Below are 22,844 nucleotides of genomic sequence, written 5' to 3'. Positions count from 1 at the left end.
ATTATCCACAGACAGTCCCTCAGTAGCTGCTGGTGGCTCCACTTCCAAATATATCCTGAACCCAGCCAGGTGCGATGGCTCACACCTGTAATCTCAGTACTTTGGGTGGGAGGCTGAGGTGAAAGGACTGCTTCAGGCCAGGAGTTTGAGACCAGTGTGAATAACGTGGCAAAAACCCGTCTCTACTAAAAATACAAAAATTAGCCGGGTGTGGTGTTTCGCACCTGTAATCCCAGCTACCTCAGGAAGCTGAGGCCCTAGAATCGCTGGAACCCAGAAGGTGGAAGTTGCAGTGAGCCAAGATTGTGCCACTGCATTCCAGCCTGGGCAACAGAGTGAGACTCCGTCTCAAAAACAAAAAACAACAACAAAAAAACTGCTTCCAAATATATCCTGAAACCCTTTTACTTCCTTCATCTCTGCGGCCACCACTCTTGCCCAAAACCCCACCCTGACAACTGTAATAATGGGATGCCCTGCCTCTGCTCTTGTCCCATACCAAGTCATCTCCATCCAACAGCCAGAGTGACCTTTAAAAATGTATAGCAGAGCCGGGCACAGTGGCTCACGCCTGTAATCCCAGCACTTTGGGAGGCTGAGGTGGGCGGATCACAAGGTCAGGAGATCGGGACCGTCCTGGCCAACACGGTGAAATCTCATCTCTTAAAAAACTAAAAATAATAAAAATAAATAAAGAATTTAAAAAATGTATAGCAGATACTGGTACTCTACTGCTTAAACCTTTCACTGGCTCCCCAAACTCCTCACCCCCACTACAAGTCCTGTGTGAGCCCGACCCTGCTGCCTCACCTGCACCACCCCTTCCCTGTTCACCAACACCAGGAGCACCGCCCTTGCTCCTGCGCCTCTGCAGTTGCCGTTCCTTCTGCCTGGGCAGCTCCTTCCCTGACCATCCCCTCACATCGCTGATTCCTTTTCTGCAGGTCTCAGCTCAAAGCTCAGCTCCTTGGAGGGCCTTTTTCTTAATCTACTTGCCCCTGTCACCCTGTTTTGTTATCGTTTTATTTTCTTCATGACACTTGTTACTGGCTGAGATTATATTGTGGATATACAAAGAGTTCTCTTCAACATTATCACTTTTACATTTATTATTATTATTATTATTATTATTATTTTGAGATGGAGTCTGGCTCTATTCGCCCAGGCTGGAGTACAGTGGTGCAATCTCGGCTCACTGCAACCTCCGCTTCCTGGTTCAAGTGATTCTCCTGCCTCAACCTCCCAAGTTGCTGGGACTACAGGTACCTGTCACCAAGATTGGCTAAATTTTTTTTTTTTTTTTGCATTTTTAGGAGAGATGGGGTTTCACCATGTTGTTGGCTAGGCTGGTCTTGAAATCCTGAACTCAAGTAATCTGCCTGCCTCAGCCTACCAAAGTGCTAGGATTATAGACATGAGCCACTATGCCCAGCCATTTTATTAATTTTGATTACACCAGGAATACATAAATATGTTTTTCATAGAGCCCGGCAGGTAAAGCAAAATTGTCCTCTTGACTCTTCTTCTGCCATCCTTGCTCCTTCACTGGAATTTAAAGTAAATTAAATCATAGTTTCTACTTTGATTTCTATATCAGCTTCTCCCCTTTGGGAGAAGGTCAGAGGATAGGTCATAGGCAAGGCCCAGAGGAGGCTATGGATTTGGGCATGTGACTTAATTTCTATGAATATCAGTTTGTTCATTTATAAAAAAGGGAAAAGAGGGCCAGGCATGGTGGCTCATGCCTGTAATCCAGCACTCTGGGAGGCTGAAGTGGGAGGATCGCCTGAGGCCAGGAGTTTGAGACCAGCCTGGGCAACATGGTGAGAACCCATGTCTACAAAAACTAATTTAAAAATTAGCCTGGTGTAGTGGTGCACATCTGTAATTCCAGCTACTTGGAAGACCAAGGCTGGAGGGTAGCTTAAGGTGAGGAGTTGGAGACTGCAGTGGCGTGATCATAGCTCATTTCAGCCTAAGTGACAGTGAGACCTCAACAGGGGGGGAATAAAAAGAAAGAAAAAGGGAAGAGGGCACTTATGTCATAGACTTGTATCAAGTAGCACCACAGCCCCGCCTCATGGAGTTTACAGGCCAGTGGGGATGTCCAGTATTTGGAATCCTGCATGTTGACTCCACAGTCTACCAGTCTGTTCAGTGTCCCTAAATGTCAGAGCCCTGCTTTCCAAGCAGTGAGAAGGGAGGGGTTACCTGAAACTACCTGATGCATCTTTCTGGACTGTTTCTTTTGCTCGGAAGTAATTAAAAACATCATTTTTACAGTAAAACAAATACGAATATTTAGTGGAATGAAGAATTTGCATGAGTTTTAAAATTTAGGACCGGGCACGGTGGCTCACGCTTGTAATCCCAGCACTTTGGAAGGCCAAGGTGGGCGGATCACCTGAAGTCAGGAGTTCGAGACCAGCCTAGTCAACACGGTAAAACCCTGTCTCTATAAAAATACAAAAATTAGCTGGGCATGATGAAGGGTGCCTGCCATCCCAGCTACTGGGGAGGCTGAGGCAAGAGAATCACTTGAACCCCGGAGGCGGAGTTTGCAGTGAGCCGAGATCATGCCATTTCACTCCAGCCTGGGTGGCAGAGTGAGACTCCATCTCAAAAAAATAAAATAAAATAAAATAAATAAATAAATTTAGATGTTTTGGGCATCAGCATGAGGAGATCCATTGGAGATCATCTGGTTTGGTCAAACCTATTTTATAAGTGGGGAAACTGATGCAAATCGTGGTGGGACCTGTCCTCGCTATCCTGGTTAGTGACCTCCTGTCATCAAGGAAGAGTCTGGTCTGCTCCTTTCCGGATCTCTGACCCCTGCAGAAACAACAGGTGGCTTCCTCTTCTTTCCCCGTGGGGGTGAGGGTGAAGCCCAGAGGCCAAGACTGGGAGGAGGGTTCATCCATATTCTCTAGATCCTAACACTGCCCAGAGGTGGGCCACCCTGCCTACCCATCAGCCTCCCCCTGCTCCTCTGCCAAATCTGGACGTAATTATAGTAATTATGCTGCATATAAACAGTATAGGTAACTGCTTCTGGACATAATTACAGGAGATGTTTGCATACCTACAACATCATCAGAGTAAATGATAGCTTCCTTTTCCCTTAATACTCAGATACCAGGGACCTATCAGGGCTAATTAGCCAAATCTCAGTAGTGAGGGTGTGGGAAAAACCTTACAATTTCCCACTACCTGCAAAGCAGGAAGACACCTCAGACAAAGCAGGGTCCCCACCAAGATTTCACAGGACATCAAGAAGCCTGCAGAGGAGTGGGCTAACATCTGCTAGGCACCTACTGTATGCAGGTACTCAGGGGAGGCCAGCAAACACAAGCGAGTTCTTTCAACCTATGAACAGTTCTGCAGCCTGATATTAGTGTATCCTCACTTTACAGGTCTGGACATTGGTTCTCAGAAGCTTGGTGTACAGGGTCACCCGCAGCAGGCCATGGAGCTGGGCATGGACGCTTTCCACCGTGCTACCCGGCCGCAGCAGCAGGCCAGCAGCTCTGCTTTCTTCCTTTCTCGCCTCTTCTCCCTTCTCGCAGCTTCCTCTTCCCGGGCGGCCTCCGGCAGCCCCTGCTAGCCTCTGGTCTCTGCTCAGTTCCCCAGCGTCAAGGCCGTCTACTGCCCCCTCCACCCCTTCTTCCTGTCCCTGTTGGGTGATTGGGTGTTATCTCTCCAGAAGAAGGGGGTGGGGTGGGGTGGGGTGGGATGGGGAAGGGTGGAGCACAGGGCAAAGGCCTTGCCAGACATCCTGGGGTCTTTTGCTAAGCGAGGCGCGGCAGGGAGCGCGGCCTCGGGGTCGCCAGACCCTCGGGTTCCAATCACCCTCACACACAAAGGCTGCCCCGGCATGCGCGGGAGAGCGCGCTCGCACCCACGGCCGTGCGCACACACGCACAACTGCACAAAGACGTGCACACTCCTCCATCCACACCAATACACTCCCTAACAGGGCCCGCACACAGCCGTGCGCCCTCACAGACACCAAACCACCACCACCAACACACACACACACACACACACACACACACACACACACAGGCTCACACACAAGGACGCGCACCCGGGGAGACACCCCCAAACGCCGACCTTGGGGCCCTGACGCGTCCCGCCGCGCTGCCCTGGCTCGCTGGGCGGTGCGCGCACACGCAGACGCGCACACACAGACACACACGCACACACCCCGCGTGGTTCCACGCCCCTGGCCGCGGCCCGGGCGCTGCGCGGCTCCGCGCGGCAGGCGGCAGGCGGCAGGCGGCGGGCGGGGACCGGGGGCGTGGGCGGCGGCGGCGGTGGCCGGGAGAGCGGAGGAGGCGGAGCAGGGAGCCGGGAGCGGGCTGGCCCGCGCTCCTCCTGCTGGCCGGGGATTTTCCAGCCTGGGCGCTGACGCCGCGGACCTCCCTGTGGCCGTCGCGGACCATGGGCGACAAAGGGACACGGTGAGTGCAGGGCGGTCGCCCGGCGCGGGGCGCGTGGGGGCGACCTCGGCGAGGGCACGGGCGGGGGCTCTGATTGCGTCCTGGTTCTGCATTCGGGGCCACCCTGGGATCAAGTACCCGCTCTCCTCCACCCGAGGTCTCCTGTGTGGTCTCCGGCAGGGCCGTGGGCGGCGGAGACTAAAGGGCAAGGGCCAGGCCGCCCCATGTGGGCCGCGACTCCTGGCCCGGACACACTCGCAGCTCGTTGACACCCAGCACTGGCCAGCAGACGCAGAGACGCACGGAGGCAGGTTGACACACAATACACGCACGGACACACTAACCCGTGGCACATGCATGCTGGCGCACACACTGGCAGCTGGTGGCACACGCTCATCACACGCAGTGGCACGCCATCACACACGCCTCAGTCAACACTTTCTTGCTGACAGCCTTGTTGGCATTCACAGGTCACACTCACACACCAGTTCTAACACATCCTAGTGCTGGTATACACGTGTGGGCATACACTGATATGCACACTGTCACCTGCACTCGCTGTAGCAAACACCCTTGCTGGCACACACATCACCCTCACTGGCACACACACTTGTGCTGCTGGCACGTCTCACCAACACAGCGGAGCGCAAAGCCACACCAACACTGACCCCCACAGACACAATCAGACTGATGCCTGCGAAGACTGGCACCCAACAGGCACAAGCTGCCAGCTCCGAGGCCCGCTGACACACATGCTCCAGGCCCCACGTGGCCAGAAGTGGAAATACACACATCACTCAGGGTAGAGCACTCCCGCCACCCCCAGCCTGGGGAAAACAGATCCCATCCCATCCAGATCCCATCCATGCACTCTGCTCCCTTTTCTCTGACCTCCTGAGGAGTGGCTGGCCAGGAGCTCTTTTGAAACTAGGGCTGGGAGAACCCCTCCTGTTCTCCTGGAACCTGGCCTGAAAGACTCAGAAAGAGTCAGTCTATGCCTCTGAAAGGGGAAACTGGGATAAAAGGGGAAGGGGCTAGAACAGGGTAGCCCTGGGGGCAGCCCTTCAGAAAGGACCAGCACTCCTCAGGGGCTCAGCATTGTCATCCTGTTTTCCCCGTTGCCCTCCCTACCCACCAAGTCTGCAAATAGCCTCTCCCTGGGGTCCCCTTCTTACCCCTTTCCACCCCTCTTTCTCATTGTTTTCTGTCTTCCTCCCCTCCTATTCTTGTGTCCAACTTCTCCCTCCTCCCTTCCCTCCCCTCTCCTCGTTTCCATTTATTTATTGAGCTCTTGCTGTATACTAGGCATATTGTGGGGGATCAAAGATGTGCAAGGCCCCTTCCTCCCCCGAAGGAGCTAACAGACTAGAGAGACCACCCCAGAGGGCACCACCTCTCAGGGCCACTGACAAAGCCATTTCTCACCCACTGCCGTCTAAGGCTCTCTCTCAACAGCATGAGAAAGGGCTTCCAGAGATTATTTTCATTTTCTAGAGGAAGAAACTGAGGCTCTGAGGCAACTTAAGCTCTTAATGTTTAGAAAGTACTTTCCAGCCATCCTCCAGACAGCTCTTCCAGGAGGTTAATTTTCCTTTTCCTGTTTTTTAGCAGAGGAACCAGAGGGTTAGAGTTGTCATGTGATTTGTTTAAGGTCAAGATGGGTTAGAGGCAGGGCAGAGGCTGGAGTCCACTTGGTCATGTTTCTGTGGATGGCCCTAGGGCACTGCCAGGCCCCTCATGTGCCAGGGAGGGGTGCCCTGCTCTGTGCTGGAGGCCCAGACCTTTGAGGGAGACTGCAGAAGATCATGGTGTGTCTGCATGCACCTCGATGGTTAGTCCCCATTGCAGCTGGCTGGCCAGCACTGTGACCTAGGCCTCTGTCTGCAGGAGGAAGGTGTGTGACTCCCTCCCTAGCCACATCCATCTGCCCCGAAATTAAGACCCTCTTGACCCACGAGGTCGGGCTTTTCTTCCTGCAGGGCATAGCAGGGAGTCTGAGCCATTCTCCCCTCCCTTGTCCTTCCTGGGCTGCCTTGTGATCTGGGTGACTCAGCCTCTCTTGGGTCTCTCTGTATCTCTCTGTGACTTGGGGGATAAGTGTCATTGCTGTCCTGCTGACATGGATTGTCAGGAAGATGAGGACACCATGGGCTTCCAGGCACCTGCTGGAGACCCTGTCTCTGAGGCCAGGGTATTTTCCATGACTCCCCCTGCCCTGCCTTGAACCCACTGGTGGACCTTTGGGACATAGGGCAATTGCCTTTACCTTTCTGGACCTTAGTTTCCCATCTGTAAATTGGAGCTATCAATAATTCCATTTTAGGGCTCCCCTTGTATACTTACTGACTTTGCTGGGCAGGGGTAAAAGCACTGCCTGAAGTCTAGAGCCAAGGCCTGGCTAAACCCACCTGATGGTGGCCCTGATCTCCCACTCAGACTCTCCTGCAGTCCTATGAGGACTTTCTCTCCCTTTTCAGACGGTTTGCCAAGTAATTTGGAAGAGAAGGGCAAAATTAGGAATGGGCTGTACCCTTTCTTTTTCCGTAAGCCATGAGATTCTACTTTATCTATGACTAAGAGGAGGAATCTGCAGATATCGAAAACTGAACATCAGGAACTATCGAATCCATCACTCCATCTGGAATTGCACCCCCATATGAGAGTGATAATGACAATTAATCAGAAACTGTCACTGCCCTCTAGGAACTCCCAGGGCCAAGGGGAAATAAGTGTTAAAACAAATACCTGGGCAGGGCTGCAAATGGTGGCTCACACCTGTAATCCCAGCACTTTGGGAGGCTGAAGCGGGCAGATTGCTTGAGCTCAGGAATTCAAGACCAGCCGGGGCAACATGGCGAAACCTCGTCTCTGCAAAACATAACAAAAATCAGCTGATTATGATGGCGCATGCCTGTAGTCCTAGCTACTCAGGAGGCTGAAGTGGGAGGATCACTTGAGCCCTGGAGGTCAAGGCTGCAGTGAGCCATGATCATGCCACTGCACTCCAGCCTGAGAGAGTGAAAAAATAAAAACAAAATACCTGGACAGGGTTAATTACAGGGCAGGAGTATGATGGTTGCTGTAAGGTGCTCTGGGAACAATCTTGTATTCATTCAACAAATGTTGATGAGTACCTTCTGAGTGCCCAGGGCCTGGGGATTCAGAGAGGAGTCTACACTGTCCTCCAGGGATTTAGAGCAGAGCAGGTGGTTATAAAGCAGGATGACATGTGTTGTGGGAGGCTAAAGGAGAAGTCCCCAACCCAGGCCCAGGCAGGGAGCATGGCCAAGGAAGCCTTCCTGAAAAGGAGGTGGTGTTAGAACCACTGAGCTTCATCTGAAAGGATGAGGAGGCCAAGGGGGTGGGATTGGGAATGACATTCCTGGCCAAGGGTGCAGAATCTGCAATGGCTTGGAGGCAGGAAGCAAGGTGTGCAGCCCGGGGCCTGGGCTGGGGATGACAGTGAGCCTTAAGAGGTAAACACAGGCCGGTCACCAGCAGCCTGGGAATGTCAGGCTAAGGAGAGAGCATTTTCTTCTGAAGTGGATGGTGATTCAGAGAAGAGTGTGAGGCAGCAGAGGGATGGAAGCAGATGTTTTCATTTCAGAGAGATGTCTTTGGCAGCGCCAAGGAGGATGGATGGGAAGAGCAAGCCTGGAAGCAGGGAGACCAGCGAGGAGGCTGGGGAGAAACCTGATAACTAAGGCTTCGCGCTCTGAACTTAGGCTGCAGAGAGGATAGAGCTGAGAAATATGAATATGAATAAGGAGGTGGAGTCCATCAATCTTGCTGGTTGATTGGCCCTTTGCCTGGTATCTGGTGTGTGTTAGAATTACACACATAATCTCAATGAATTCAGCTGTAATCTGGTAATGTGGGGCTTGTTGTCCCCATTTTGCAGATGAGGAAACAGACTAGGAGAGAGTAAGTATTTGTCCACTGTCATTCAGCCAGCAGGCATAAGAACTCAGGCCTGTTGGCCCACAAAGCCCTCTCTGCTACTCGACGCTTTGCCCAAGTGAGGGGGCCTTGTCTGGCTCACAGTTGGCCTCCCTGGCAGCTCCCAGCCTAAGGTTGTGCACCCTTTCTGGGCCTTGCTGTTCCCACTAACTCAACAGACAACATGAAGGATCAGATTTAGACAACAGGAGGGACTTCCTGAGAGGCAATGGAAGGGAGTGGAATTTCCTTTCCTGCATATGTTTATGAACTCTTCTTTTTTCAGAGAAAGGAGGGTGATGGGGACATGTAACCACCAGCTCTCTGTGAACTTTGGCTGTCATTTCTCTTGGTGGTTAAGCCCTGTGTGACCCATCTTGGCTGGAACATGGGGAAGTCCTGTGGCTTTGGCCAGGCTTGCTCGTGGGGCTGCTGGGAGTGGTGCATCAAGCCTGGCCCACTGTCTCTGATCCCTGATTCCAAGCCAGCCTCTGGGCTTCAGACTTCTCCACAGCTTTCTTTCTCCCAAGTTTGGGTTTCCTTGCCTGAGGCTATGCTTCCTGTTGGCATGAGTCCAGAGGCCCTGAGTTGTGGGCTTGCCACTTCCAGGGCTTCTGACACCTTGGGGTGGTAGCAGTAGAAGAGCAGGCTGGGAGTCAGCACACCACAAGTGAGGTCCTGCCTCCGCCCGGCCATCCTCCGCTGTTGCCAGAGTGCCCGTGCCGACCATCTGGCTGCGGCCTGCAGGGCTGGGAGCAGCTTGGTAGGGGAGCCAGGGCAGTCTGTTATAGGCTGGACACAGGGGGCTTCTGTGTAGATGGGTCTGGATCCTGGGGTAGGGATCAGGGTGTGAGGCAGGGCTTTGGAAGTGTGGATGAATAACGTTGCGTAGGGAGGACGGATAACAGTATGAAGAGATGGTTAGGGACAGCCACAGCCTTTGAGAGCACCAGTGCCTGGGCAGGAGAGAAGAGGGAGGAAACTGAGGGAAGACCGTGTTCTTGGAGCCAAAGAAGCAGGGACAGACCCACAGAGGCTGAGCTAGAGCAAGACCCCTCAGATTCAGCCAGAAGGCAGTAGCTGGTGGCATGGGGTTTTGGTGGAGTGGGGAGGGCAAAGCTAGGTTACAGGGAGCAGAGGAGAGCGGGAGAAGACCCTGCTTTTCTACATGGCCTGGAGCAAGGCTGGAGTCTCTCGGAGGAAGGGCGTGGGGCCATGGGCTGGGGGCAGTGAAGACTGTGGGTATGGGAACTGAGGGTTTTATCTCATCCACCCCCGCCTTCTGCCTTATGTCCAGAGGCAAAAGACCACTGCCCTGTGCTGTCCTTTCAGGCTCAGGCTGAGGGATTGTGAAGTGTGAGCTGGTCTTGGGGAAGACATGCAACGTGCTGGCTCCAGAAAGAAGGAGCATCTGACTCGGGTGGGGGACTTGGAGGAAGGCTTCCTGGAGGAAGTGACCTCTGAGCTGGGTGCTGGAGTATGAGAAAGATCTAGACAGAAGGAAGAGCCTAGACCAAGGTGCCGATACTGGGTGCAGCAGGTGTGGGAGTGTGAGGAGTGAGGCTGTGGAGGAAGGGGCAGCCCTGGCCAGCAGGCCTTGGATGCCGGAGTGGGTGGTTCAAGGTACTTGCTTATTCATTCATACCTCAGGCTGAGTGAGCTCCCCAGCTGGTAAGCTCCTTGTGGTTCAGGGCTATTTTTGTTTCCCATTTGATGCTTCCTTACCCACTGCTGGGTCTGCTTTCCCAGGAGATGCCTGGCAGAGGTTTGCTGAACTGGACTGAACTTTTTCTTCCCTTCTTGCCTCTGCAATTGGCCCAGGGACTCCCTAAGTGCTGAAATTAGGCCTTTCCCATTAGTGAAAGGCCCTAAGATTGAAAGCAGTATTTCCCACATAGGCAAAGTCCTCAGGAGAGAGGGGTGGGGTCCTGATTCCTCCATCAGATTGTAAAGTCCTGAGGGACAGGGGTATACCACCCCTATTAGCAAGGGGCGCCTGAGCAGAAGGCCTGGGTCTCCCTCATCTGATTGGCCTCTGCAAGTGGGAGCCATGTCTTCCTCCTCAGGCTGGAGGCTTCTGAAGGAGGATGCCTCCCCCATCACAATGGGGGTTCCTGACGTTGGGGCCTTGTCTCCCCGTGAGCCCTGGGATTAGAACAGGTATCACCTCAGACAGTCCCTGGGCACCCTGCGTCCTTATCTCCCATGTACAGGATGGGTCCTGTCCCAGGGGTGGCTTGAGTCCTAGTAGGGAGTTGGAGAACGGGGGTTGGCAGGACGGGGTGGCTACTTTTGCAAGAGTAACAAAGGACTCTCTTGTCTCAGCCCCCTCCCGCCTTCCCTAAGGAGCCCTGGCAGGGTCATCTCTCTGGAGACGCGCCTCCTCCTTCCTGGGACTGGCCCCATCTTTAGTCCCACTCCAGAAGAACTGCTTGTTCCTTCTCAGGAGACCTGGTGCCAGATGAGGCCCCTGGGAGTTGGACCAGACAGGTCCCCAGAGTTCTGTGTGACTAAGGTCACCGCAGGAACTGAACACCTTTTCCTCTGCCTGTGCTGGGTGGCACCTGGCTGAGGCCGCGGTTGAACTTCCATCTCCCTGCACCTGCAGAGGGATCTGCTGGTCTGAAGGGCCTCCAGCAGTGTGGGCACTATGACTGACGTCGGGTCAGCGGGAGGCAGGATGCGATGTCTCAGCCATTCAGTGTGATCCTGGATGAGGTAGGAGGTCCCTTTCATGCTGGCCCTGGGCCTGTAGCCCACAGCCAGCTCACTTTGGTCCTTGTGCAGCCACACTCTTCCCTCAGCCTTGCAGAGGTTTGTTGAACTGAACTGAACTGAACTCCTTCTTCCCCATCACGCTGGGGGCTCCTGAGGTTGGGGCCTTGTCTCCCAAGTGAGCCCTGGGATTAGAACAGGTATCATCTCAGATGGTTCCTGGGCACCCTCCCTTCATCCTTCCCGTGTGCAGGATGGGTCCATCCCAGGGGTGGTTTGAGTCAGAGGGGGTTGGTTTGGTAGGGGGCTGGAGAACAGAGGGTTGGAGGACAGAGGGCAAGCAAATCTCTGCCAGCCTTGTTCCTTCTTCACCCTTGCCCCAGCCTGGTGCAATGGTCATGGACAGGTTTTGGCATAGGGCCAGGGGAGGAGTAGGGAGTAGACTGCTGGGGCTCGCCATCTCAGAAGGGTCTCAGAGGTTTGCTCTACTGCTTACTTATTGCTGTGTGACCTTGGGCATGACATGCACCCTATCTGGGTCCTACTGTCCCTTTGAAGTCAAATCATCTGAGAGGCCCTTCTGCTAGCAGGTCTGGGAGTGGCTTTTCTTCTGGGTGGCCAAAGTGGAAGATTGAGCAACTCAGGCCTCTGCCACAGATCAGTGGGACTGAGACCACCAGGGAGTGTGTCCTGGGTGGGGACGGGTGTTGAGTGCTGAGGGCCAGGAAGGAATTGGCTACTGCTCGAAAGGGTGGTGCTGTCTCCCATGGGGTCACGTCCTTGAACAGCAGCCATGCTCACCTCCAGGGACATAAGGCATCTGTAGCAGGTCCGGGGCAGTGGCTCACGCCTGTAATACCAGCACTTTGCAGGCCAAGCGGCGGATCACTTGAGGTCAGAAGTTTGAGACCAGCCTGGCCAACATGGCGAAACCCCGTTTTTACTAAAAATACAAAAAATAGCCAGGCGTGGTAGAATGCGCCTGTATTCTCAGCTGCTTGGGAGGCTAAGGCACGAGAATCGCTTGAACCCAGGATAGGAAAGTGAGCCGAGATTGTGCCACTGCACTCCAGCCTGGGTGACAGAATGAGACTCTGTCTCAAAAAATAAATAAAATAAAATATGGTTAAAAAAATTAAAAATAGGCTGGACGCGGTGGCTGACGCCTGTAATCCCAGCACTTTGGGAGGCCAAGGCGGATGGATCATGAGGTCAGGAGATCGAGACCATCTTGGCCAAGATGGTGAAACCCCGTCTCCACTTAAAAAAAAAAAAAATTAGCCGGGTGTGGTGGTGTGCGCTTGTAGTCCCAGCTGCTCAGGAGGCTGAGGCAGGGGAATCACTTGAACCCAGGTAGCGGAGGATGCCGTGAGAGGAGATTGTGCCACTGCACTACAGCCTGGGTGACAGAGTAAGACTCGGCCTCAAAAAAAAAAAATTAAAAATTAAAAATTAAAAATAAACAAAGCATTTGGAGTAACCAGTAGGAGGCCTTTTTCTCGGGCTGTTTGCTCCTCGTGAACGCCCTTCCCTCTCTTCCTTTTAAGACTCAACTCAGGAGCCCTTCTTCCAGGAAGCCTTCTCTGCTGCTCCTCTGGCCTCCTCTGGCCTCCTGCAGCCCCTTCGGTGATCTGATTAGCATGGATTATTAGCAGATTAGCATAGAGGTTAGGCTGTTGGAAGAACCAGATTTCCTGGTTTCCAATCCCAGCGCTGACACTTACCAGCTGGGTGGCTTCCATGATTACTTAACCCTTTTGCTGCTGTGGCTCCTTTATCTGTAAAGTGGGATAGTAGGTGGTCATGAGAATTGAGTTAAAATTAAGTCAGATAAAGCAAAGAAAGTCCCCATGCAAGGTCAGTGTTATGTGGCTGTTATGCTTATATGACCTCTCGAACCAGGCCTGCCTCCCTTACCCAGCTGTGAGCTTCCCCAGGGAAGGGCCCTGTTTAATTCATTTTTTGAGTCTCCTAAGGCCCCAGTACAAGTCTGTATTATCGTTGGCTTTCAGTATCTGATTGCTGACTTAACCACATACAACACCTTTTCCATCCTGCAAGGCCTGGGTCACATACATGCACCTCTTCTTCTGGGAAGCCCTCACTGATTCCCAGTACTTTGTGACCTTCTTGTAGTCTCTTTCTGTCAGCACTCCCTCCTCCCTCCCTGCATAGGTCCTGGTTATTTGCTCACTCGTGATGTCCTTTTGTGAGGTCAAGAACTTTTCAAGAGCACCTGGCCTGGATCTGCTTGTCTCCCGCACCTGTGCAGACCTGGCATGCCACTGAGCGCCATCAATATTTGTTCAGCCAAGGTGTTTCACTGGGAGGAGATATTCTGGGGGCTGGGGGGTACAGTGTGGTTAGTGAGAACCATAGGACATCATTGTTGATTTCAAAATATCTCAAAAGTAGCCCAGAGCCATAGGAATTAGATTATTCTTCGCGACGTAAAGGGCAGAGGTTACTGGATGTCCAGCTTTACCTTGCTGGGAGAATGTATTTTCTAAAAACCAGAGCTATCTGGCAGGGGGATTGGTGGCTCATTCCTGCCTCTGGGACTTTGTTTCTGCTGCTCCTCCTGTCTCGAATACCACCTTAGCTCTGTCTGCTTGTTCCAATCCTACTTCCTAAATGGATGCCCCGGCCACGGAGCCATTCTCTCCTGGGCTCCAGAGGGCACGCTGCATTCTTCATCCTCATCCTCAGTCATGTACTGAGCCTTTCCCTGGTGTGGGCAGTGACATGGGAGAGTAAAGAGTCCCTCCTTAGGCTGGACATCTGGGTCTGGCTGCAGTCCCTCCAGTGTGGTTTGACCTGGCCTGAGGAGGGGACCTTGGTTTCCGATGACCCACCAGTGATCAAGGAGCTCTTTATGCAGCTGGACAGCCTCCCTTGGCTGGCAGAGCACAGAGCTCCCCATCGGCTCCCCACCGGGCAAGTACTCAGAACCCACCTAATTACTGGGGACAGAATTCTGGGCACTGCATCCAGCAGGCTGCGGTCATACTCAGCTAATTAAACCACCCAAGCATTGTTCATTGGCCCAGAGCACAGGGAAGGGGGGTGGGGTGGTGAGGCTGGGAAGAGATGTAACAGGGGAGGCTCAGAGATGGGTCTGCAGAGCAGGGCTGGGAGAGGGAAGCAGGAAGTGCAGAGGGAGGGTGAGAAGCAGGGAGAGGGACAGGCAGATGGCCAAAGGTGCCGTCTGGGGAGAGCACCCAAGTGGGGTGAGTGGAGGGCAGGGGCTCTGGCCTGGGAGACAGGGATCCCACTTCTTCACTGTCCCGGTGCTGCCATAGGCAAGCTGCTTCTCCTGATTGGGCCTCAGTTTCTCCATGTGTCAAGCAGGAAGTTGGAGAGGCTTTGGCCAGAGGCTCCCTAGGACCCTTTCCTTCTCTAGTTAGGAGGGCAGAGGACACGAGCTGCAGCATAGTTCTGTGCAGGACAGCTTGGCCTCTGGCAACCCTGCCTTCTGGAAGTGGCAGAGAGTGTAGGAGTCTGATCCAGCCTGAGATTGGGTCGGAAGGGAAGACAGTTGGGAGCAGCAACTTGGGGACGTCCTCCCCAAGCATGTCCCACCCTTGAGCCTTGGTCCTGTCTTCGGGACTGTCCTGTGGTTCCCAAACTAGTCCTCGGGGAGGGACTTTTTAAGGCCCAGAGCTCCCGCCCCAGAGCTGAGCAGTGTCATTTCCATCTGTGTTGGAATTTCCCAAGTAGCACCCTCAGAGTGTGTGGAGGAGGGGCTCCCAGAGCTAGAGCCAGGAGGTTTGGAGTTTGGAATTCAGAGTCAGACAGACTCTGCTCTACCCCTCACTTGCTAGCTCCATGACCTTCAGCTTGGGTCTTAAGCTCTCTGGCCTCAGTTTTCTCCTTTGGGAAATAGGTATAATAATATTATTAATGGGGTTGCTGTGGGCAGAGAGGATAAGGGCTTCATAAAAAGCCATTGTTGGCTGGGTGTGGTGGCTCATGCCTATAATCCCAGCACTTTGGGAGGCTCAGTGGGCAGATGATCCGAGGTCAGGAGTTTGAGATCAGCCTGGGCAATATGGTGAAACCTCGCCTCTACTAAAAATACAAAAATTAGCCAGGTGTAGTAGCACACACCTGTAGTCCAGCTACTAGGGAGGCTGAGGTGGGAGGATTACTTGGACCTGGGAGATAGAGGTTGCAGTAAGCTGAGATCTTACCTCTGTACTCCAGCCTGGGTGACACAGTAAGACTCCGTCTCAAAAAAGAAAAGAAAAAAAAGCCATTGTAATTCAAGATCAAGAATGGATCTCAGCTCCTTGCCTCTCCCATGTCCCCTCCCTCCTCTTTCATCCCTCTTTTCCATGGTCTAGGGCTGTGCACACAGCTGAGTGCGTGGGGGTGGAGGCTGTGCCAGCCAGATGAGAAACTCTAAGGAGGGCAGGAAGGGAAGTGAGATTGCCCAGGGCCAGCAGCAGCAGTGTGGTGCTAGGGCAGCTGGGGCCCCTCACCCACGGCCCATTCTCTAGGAGGAAGTGGGGAGAGATTGGGGAGCAGGAAGCTGGGGGCGGTTGTGGAGGGAAGTCCCTTGGCATCCTGGCCCCAGGCTCCTCTTTCTTAACCCTCACCCCTGTGCAGAGCCCTGAGCCTGGCTTTCTGCCAAGGGAGCCAGCAGGCCACTGTTTCACACACTCAGAAAACAACAGCCTTCCTGGTTCCCAACCCCAAGTAGGAGGTGCCTGCTTGGAGCTCAGGCATTTGGAAAGCAGTGCCTGCTACAGGGTCTGCCAGGTCTGGAGGAGGCAGCAAAAGAGAAGAAAGACCCCCTAGCCCCCACAGCCTCTCCTGGCAGCGCCGGGCTGAGACACGCCTGGGCCTCTGACTCCAAGGCAGCTGGTTATGTAACTGAGCATGCCTCCCTGCTCCTTTCCCCCAGGTCTACCCAGAGGGGCCTTGGAGGAGGTGCTGCTTTGCTCAGAACTGCTGGGCCCAGAAGGTCGTGGGGAGCACCCCCTGCTTTGGCCCACGCCCTGTGGGTTGGTGAGCCCTGTGTGCTTCCTCAGTGCAGGCCTCTGGGGTTGGCTCTGACGACTGTCCCCTCCAACCCTCCTGGGAGCAGAGCTGCAAAAGGGAGAAGCCTCATTAGAGGAAACAGGCCACATCCTGAGATAATTTGACTGCAAACTGCCCCCAGAGGGCAACTGGCCTCTCTGCAGCCAGAGGAACAAATAGCTAGCATTTCACAGTTTGTTCCATTCAATTCCACAAACATTTCTCCCTCCATGCAAGGCATCTCCCGAAGTGAAGCGCTGGCCTGGCCTGTCCCAGTGGTGTGTCTCTCTCTGAGTGGGAAGGCGATTATGGAGCAGCTGTGCTCTGCCTCCCATCTGAGACTGCCCTTTCTCTGAGGTTGGGGGCCTGGCCTTCCCGGGTTCTGGGTGGCAAGGAACCTCAAGATGTGGAACACTACCTCTCGGGACCTCGGGCTAGGGGTTTTCAAGGTAGCTTATATTGTTTCTGTTAGGCCACCGCTGCCCTCCCGAGGAGGTTCCAAGGAACAAAGCTTTCTCTCTGTGCCACACCCAGGCCCTGTGCTGGGCACCTGAAATACGAAGAGGACTCAGACAAGTCTTTGCCCTCATGCTGCTCACATGTATTGGGAGAGAGGAAATAGATGATCACAACAACTGCCAGAAGAGGGGTAGTGGGGGCCGGGTGTGGTGGCTCATGCCTATAATCCTAGCACTTTGGGAGGCAGAGGCGGCAGGATCACGAGGTCAGGAGTTCGAGACCATCCTGGCTAACACGGTGAAACCCCGTCTCTGCTGAAAACAAAAAATTACCCAGGTATGGTGGCACGTGCCTGTAATCCCAGCTACTCAGGAGGCTGAGGCAGGAGAATTGCTTGAACCCGAGAGGCGGAGGTTGCGGTGAGCGGAGATTGAACCACTGCACTTCAGCCTGGATGACAAAGTGAGACTCTGTCTCAAAAAAAAAAAAAAAAAAAAAAAGGGGTAGTGGGGATCTATATATAGCAGGGCCAGAGGTTAAGGATCAGAGGCAGCTCCCCAGAAGGAGGGACCCTCGAGCAGGTTGGGAAGTGCATTCCTTTCAGCCAGAGGTAATACTCTTCCTGGTGGTATCTCTGTGACTTGTGTTTTCAACCAGGACTGACTTCCTTCAGCAGAGACTTGAGAAACCTACTATGTGCGGGCACAGTGTCAGGCACTGGCTTCATCTGCTGTCAGTAAGGAGTGTTTGGGAATGCAGACTGCTTGAGGACAAAAAAAACCAGGGTGAAAAGTGAAAGTTCTGTCCCATGGCATCACAGTGAGTGTTTTGGCCTGGAGAAAGAAAAGGTGGTGGGCATATCAGGAGACACTGGGCTCAGCAAATCTGCATTGGAAACCAGGGTGTACTGTGCTGAAGGTCTGGAGAGCAAAGCTTCCTCCAGCCCAGGAGACACTGCAGAGGTCTGATGGCTGCTCCCAGAGGAGCCCATGGATATGAGACAGTTGGGAAACTATGTCTTAGGAGAAACAGCTCCAGGCTTTGGGGCTGGCAGCCAGGGGACGTGTGCGCTAGTCTCTTTAGATTGGAGGGCTATCTTTGCGCACACTGAGGCCACGTGGAGTGGTGGAGAGAGGCAGCAGGCTGGGGTTCTCACCTCCCCTCTACCAGTAATTGCATGTCTGTAGGAAAGTTTTCCAGCCTCTGGGGATAATGTGTTCATCCTTTCTCTGTTACAGCTGTGCTAATGAAAGCACCCAGCACATTAGCAGGGCTCATCACTGGTTGATTTTATGATGGGTCTGTATAGCCCCAGGGTACTGGGAGGAACCTAGAGACATTTTAAAACTTAATAAGCAGATTTTTTTTTTTGCAACAGATTTTTTTTGATATTCTAAAAATGACAAAGATGATTACACACCATAATCAAGTGGTTAATATGCATCGTGGTTTCTCCCAGCGCTGACTGTTCATCAGCAGTGATTCAGTATGCATACTTGAAACAATCCAGCCACCTCTGATGTTCACCATTTGCAGAGTAAACTTTGTAGTAGGAAGAACTTTCAAAGAACCATGACCCGGCCCTACGCTGAGCCCTGACCCAGCGCACAGACAGACCTGGGTTGCTCTGGCCTCGACTTCCCTTTGAGTGTAGAGCTGGATGGGGGTGGGCCGAGCTCCCTGGAGAAGAGAAACCCATTTCTTCCCATGGGCAGCCCCAGTTCAGGGGATCCAAACTGAATGGTGATAGAGACATGTCTCCCAAAGTACTGTTCTCGTTTTACAGCCACTGGCTCCGATCAAGCCCCACGCCTGGCTGGGACCATTACAGCCGCCTTCTAGTTGCTCTCTTTCTGCTCAGTCCCAACCCTCCAAGTCATCCTCTGATTCTGAAATTCACATCTGGCCATATCCTTCCCATCCTAAAACCTGATTTATTGCTCCGATCTCCTATAGGAAAGTCTCCATTGGCTAGTGGCACTGGAGGCCCTTCAGGATCTGTCCCTAGTGTTCCTTCCACGCTCCTTCCCCGGCTGTCCCCCCCACACTGCTAACAACCTGGCTGCACTGACTTTTTTGGATCTTCCTCAACAGTCTTTGTACTTTTCACACCTCTGTGCTTTTGCTCAAGCCAATCTCTTTAGCTGGAATGCCCTTCCTTTTCCAGTGAAATCTTCCTTATATTTTCAGGTTGAACTTAAAGACATTTCAGGCCGGGCATGGTGATTCACGCCTGTAATACCAGCACTTTGGGAGTCTGAGGCAGGCAGATCACCTGAGGTTGAGAGTTCGAGACCAGCCTGACCAACATGGAGAAACCCCATCTCTACTAAAACCACAAAATTAGCCTGGCGTGGTGGCGCATGCCTGTAATCTTGCTACTCGGGAGGCTGAGGCAAGAGAATCACTTGAACCCAGGAGGAGGAGGTTGAGGTGAGCCGAGATGGCACCATTGCACTCCAGCCTGGGCAATAAGAGAGTCTCAAAAAAAATAAAAGAAAGAAAAAGACATTTCAATGAAGCTCTAGACATGAAGCCCTCCCTTGACTCTGCTCCCTGCCCAGGCAGAGTGAATGGCCTCTTCTTGGCTCCCTTAGCACCATGCAGGCTTCTGGGATGGCACTTTGTGTTGTAGATGACTGCTGACATGTCAGTTCCCTCTCTGCTCAAGGGTATCTTTTATCTCTTGGACTCCCGGCTCCTGACTGGGGCCTGGCACAGTGTGGGGCCAGACTTGGGTGGGCGAATGAGTCAGGGAAGATATTCACTGGAGGAAGTGAGCCCTGAGCTGCTGACTTAAAGAAGAAGCATCCTTTCCCTCTTCTCACTTCCTTTCTGGTCCTGGTGCTGAAAGAAAACGATTGAAACTTTTTTTTTCCCTTTTCTTTTCTTGTTTGAGATAGGATCTTGCTGTGTTGCCTAGACTGGAGTGCAGTGGTGTGATCATACCTCACTGCAGGCTTTGTGGAGGTGGGGTCTCACTGTGTTGCCCAGGCTGGTGTCAAACTCCTGGGCTCAAGTGATCCTTCTGCCTCAGCCTCCCGTAGTGTTAGGATTATAGGTGTGAGCCAACATGCCTGGTCTGAAACTGACTGAAAAGGGAAATGTATAGCTTTTGAATTGGGGGATGGAATCTCCTAGCCTGGAGATAATTAAACAAGGCCTAGATCTCCCTCTCTCCCTTCACACATTTCCTGAATACTTAGATCATGCCAGCCACTGGAGCTACAAAAATGAATTAACTAAAACATGTCTATCTTTTTCTATCTCCATAATGTGCATGCTGGAAACTGCCCTTTCCTTTCTTTGTTTCATTGGGTCAACTTCAAATCTTGGCATGTCACTTGTAGCTCTGACTCTGGGCACATTGTGCCACCTTCTGAGCCCTAGTTTTCTTATGCATACCATGGAGGTGATAATATTCCTCCCATAAGGTGGTGGTGGGTCATATGTGTGAGGGGCTGAACAGGTGCCTTTGACAGTGGTTTCTCATTGAGTGGTAGCCACCCTTCAACTGGAAGCTTCTTGAGGGCAGTGTCCATGTCCAGTAGCTCAATGTGCCCTTAGCGCCCAGCCCAGGACCAGGCATGCAGTACATGAGGGTCATCAGCCATCCCGATTTTCCTGGGACAGTCTCAGTCCTGCATCTCAGGAAACTCCTCAGCTCATTCCTGGACAAATCAGGACTGTGGGTCACCCTACAGCACCTTCTCATAAAGATTTGTAGAATAGGTATATCCAGGAATTAATTATTAGTGAAGGACAGAGATGGGACTTAGACAGGCCAGGACAAGCACTAGGTGACTGCCTTGGGCACTGAGAGGAGTCAGCAGAAGGGTCTGGAAGGCCCAGCACATGGACAATGGGAGGTGGGGATGGGGCCATCTGCGGCTTGGCAGGGTGTGGGGAGGACATCAGGCTCTGAGTCTGTAAGGTGATTGTTTTCTTTTTTTTTTTTGAGACGGAGTCTCGCTCTGTCACCCAGGCTGGAGTGCAGTGGCACGATCTTGGCTCACTGCAACCTCTGCCTCTGGGGTTCAAGCGATCCTTCTGCCTCAGCCTCCCAAGTAGCTAGGACTACAGGCACAGGCCACCACGCCTGGCTAATTTTTGTATTTTTACTAGAGACAGGGTTTCACCTTATTGGTCAGACTGGTCTCGATCTCCTGACCTTGTGATCTGCCTGCCTTGGCCTCCCAAAGTGTCAGGATTACAGATGTGAGCCACTGTGCCTGGCTGATGATAGCTTTCAAACAGGTTTCAAGCTCCCAAGGGCCATGTGCTCTTCCTCAGACACATCCAGAGAGGGCATGGTTCCTTCTCACTTTTTTGATTCTATTAATATATTGAGCCCTCAGCTGTTCTTCCGCCTTGGCAGCTGGAGGCCTCTCCCTCCCCAGCCCACTGAGTCTCAGCATGCCTGCCTGCTGCCTTCTGAGCTGTCCATACCAGACTGAGATGAGACAGGGCAGAGGCATGGGCTGGAAGATGGGAGAGCAGGGCTGCAGGCCTGTTCTCAGGCCCAGGCCCAGAAACAGAGTGAGCCTTCATTTCTCACTGGCTGTCTGTGAGTTGTCACATGTGGAAAGCCCCTTGGCATGTTTAGTACATCATAGGTGCACAGTATGTCTCATTTTTTGCCCCCATCTATAAAAAGGGGACAATAAAGCTTGCCCTGCACATACCTCCAGGGCTGTTGTGTGGGCCAAATGGGATGTGGATGTGGGAACATTTGGTAAACTGTATCATACCCTACACCTGTTTGGAGATGGGGTTTTTAATAGGGCTGCCCTTGCCAGCCCAGGATCCCAGCCCAGGCATGGAAGGCTCCTCTTGGGGATGTGCCCCAGGATCACAAAGAAATCTGGCGGTGCTGCCCTTGGGAGCAGCAGATCCCTGCAGATCCTGGACTCAGCTGAGTCTGCTTTTTTTTTTTTTTTGAATCAGGGACAGGGCCTGGCTCTGTTGTCCAGCCCGGAATACAATAGTGCGATCATAGCTCACTGTAGCCTTGACTTCCTGGGCTCAAACAATCCCTTTTCCTCAGCCTCCTGAGTAGCTGGGACCACAGGCGTGCACCACCATAGCAGGCTAATTTTTAAATTTTTTGTACGGAGGGGTTTTGCTACTTTGCCCAGGCTGATCTTGAACTTCTGGACTCAAGCAATCCTCCCACCTCAGCCTCCCCCAAAGTGCTGGGATTACAGGTGTGAGCTACTACGCCCAGCCAAGATCTGCTTCTTCTGAAACCATGGCAAGAGAAAGACAGACAGACTTGGACCTTCTGCAGGGAGGGTTAAGTAGCTGCAGGACTCCAAACAAGAAGAAGGAATGTCTTCCAGAGCCTCATCTGTCTGTTGGGCTGGAGGCAGGGCCTTTGTGAAGGCGGGTGGTGCTCAGATCGCCTCTGGGCCCTTCCTCCAGCCCCGAGGCGGATTCACCATGAGGCTGACGCAGCTTCAGCTTCCAGCCCTTCACGCTCCCGGGCCCTTGCCAAGGCCTAGCAATGTGTCCACGTGCTCAGGGGTTTTGTGAAATTTGCAAAAGGAAGATATTTTTGTACTCCTTTTTTTTTTTTTTTTAAAAAAAAAAGCCTTCCAAGCTATATAAGCTTTAGGCCCACAAGCCTGGCTCTGCTCTGCTCTGCTCTGGCAGGTTTTCCTTTGGGTTGGGATGTTGGTGCCACATCTGCTGCATGTCCTCAGGGGGCTCTCATCCCACAGCAGAGATCAGTCATCGGTTAGAGTCCTCCCTGCAGAAGCAAGACCTGAAAGGCATCCGGGGGAGCCAGTTCTGGGGCAGGCTGAGCCTGTAGCTTCACTTGCTGTGTAAATTAGGGACTGGAAAGGTTTCTCTGGCTTCAATCTTCCTCATCTGCACAATGGAGATAAGACCTTCCTGGAAAGGTTAAAATAATGAACCACAGGTGAAACTCCCTGGTCTAGCCCCAGGATTGTCTTGGAAGCTCAGGAGACACTGATGGAAGCTGGATGGAGACGGTTCAAGGGAGCCCACGCCTTCCATTGGGATGCAGTCTGTCCTGCTGTCTGTCAAATTCACCTGCTGTGTGCCAGGCCTGGTACTAGGCTCTGGGATACAGGCTGCTGGGGTGAGGTGATTAGATTGGCCAAGAGAGTGAAAGTCGTTATTAACAGTGGAACATGGGCCGGGTGTGGTGGCTCATGCCTGTAATCCCAGCGCTTTGGGAGGCAGGCAGATCATGAGGTCAGGATATTGAGACCATCCTGGCCATGGTGAAAC

The 22,844-nt window shown here is 52.9% G+C and overlaps 1 protein-coding gene across 3 annotated transcripts in view; it reads left to right on the top strand.

Moving 5' to 3' along the window:
• Positions 1–4,367: 4,367 nt before the first annotated feature.
• The window catches only part of ARRB1 (arrestin beta 1), a 96,756-nt gene continuing 78,279 nt past the window's right edge, over positions 4,368–22,844 (top strand). Inside the window, exon 1 of one of the 3 annotated variants that reach the window (XM_012469652.3) lies at positions 4,368–4,466. In XM_012469652.3, the coding sequence (XP_012325075.1) occupies positions 4,447–4,466 (20 nt within the window). In that variant the 5' untranslated portion in view covers positions 4,368–4,446. Of the gene's footprint in view, positions 4,467–11,082; positions 11,103–17,062; positions 17,403–22,844 lie in introns of those variants that run through there. The other 2 variants (XM_012469654.2, XM_064365298.1) reach the window with 2 other exon arrangements.

This window comes from Aotus nancymaae, unplaced genomic scaffold, assembly GCF_030222135.1.
Source record: "Aotus nancymaae isolate 86718 unplaced genomic scaffold, 86718_ANA_hifiasm-v0.15.2.pri h1tg000059l, whole genome shotgun sequence".
NCBI lineage: Eukaryota > Metazoa > Chordata > Mammalia > Primates > Aotidae > Aotus > Aotus nancymaae.
Note: the sequence above shows the minus strand (reverse complement) of the source record. Positions and strands in the feature narration are given on the sequence as shown.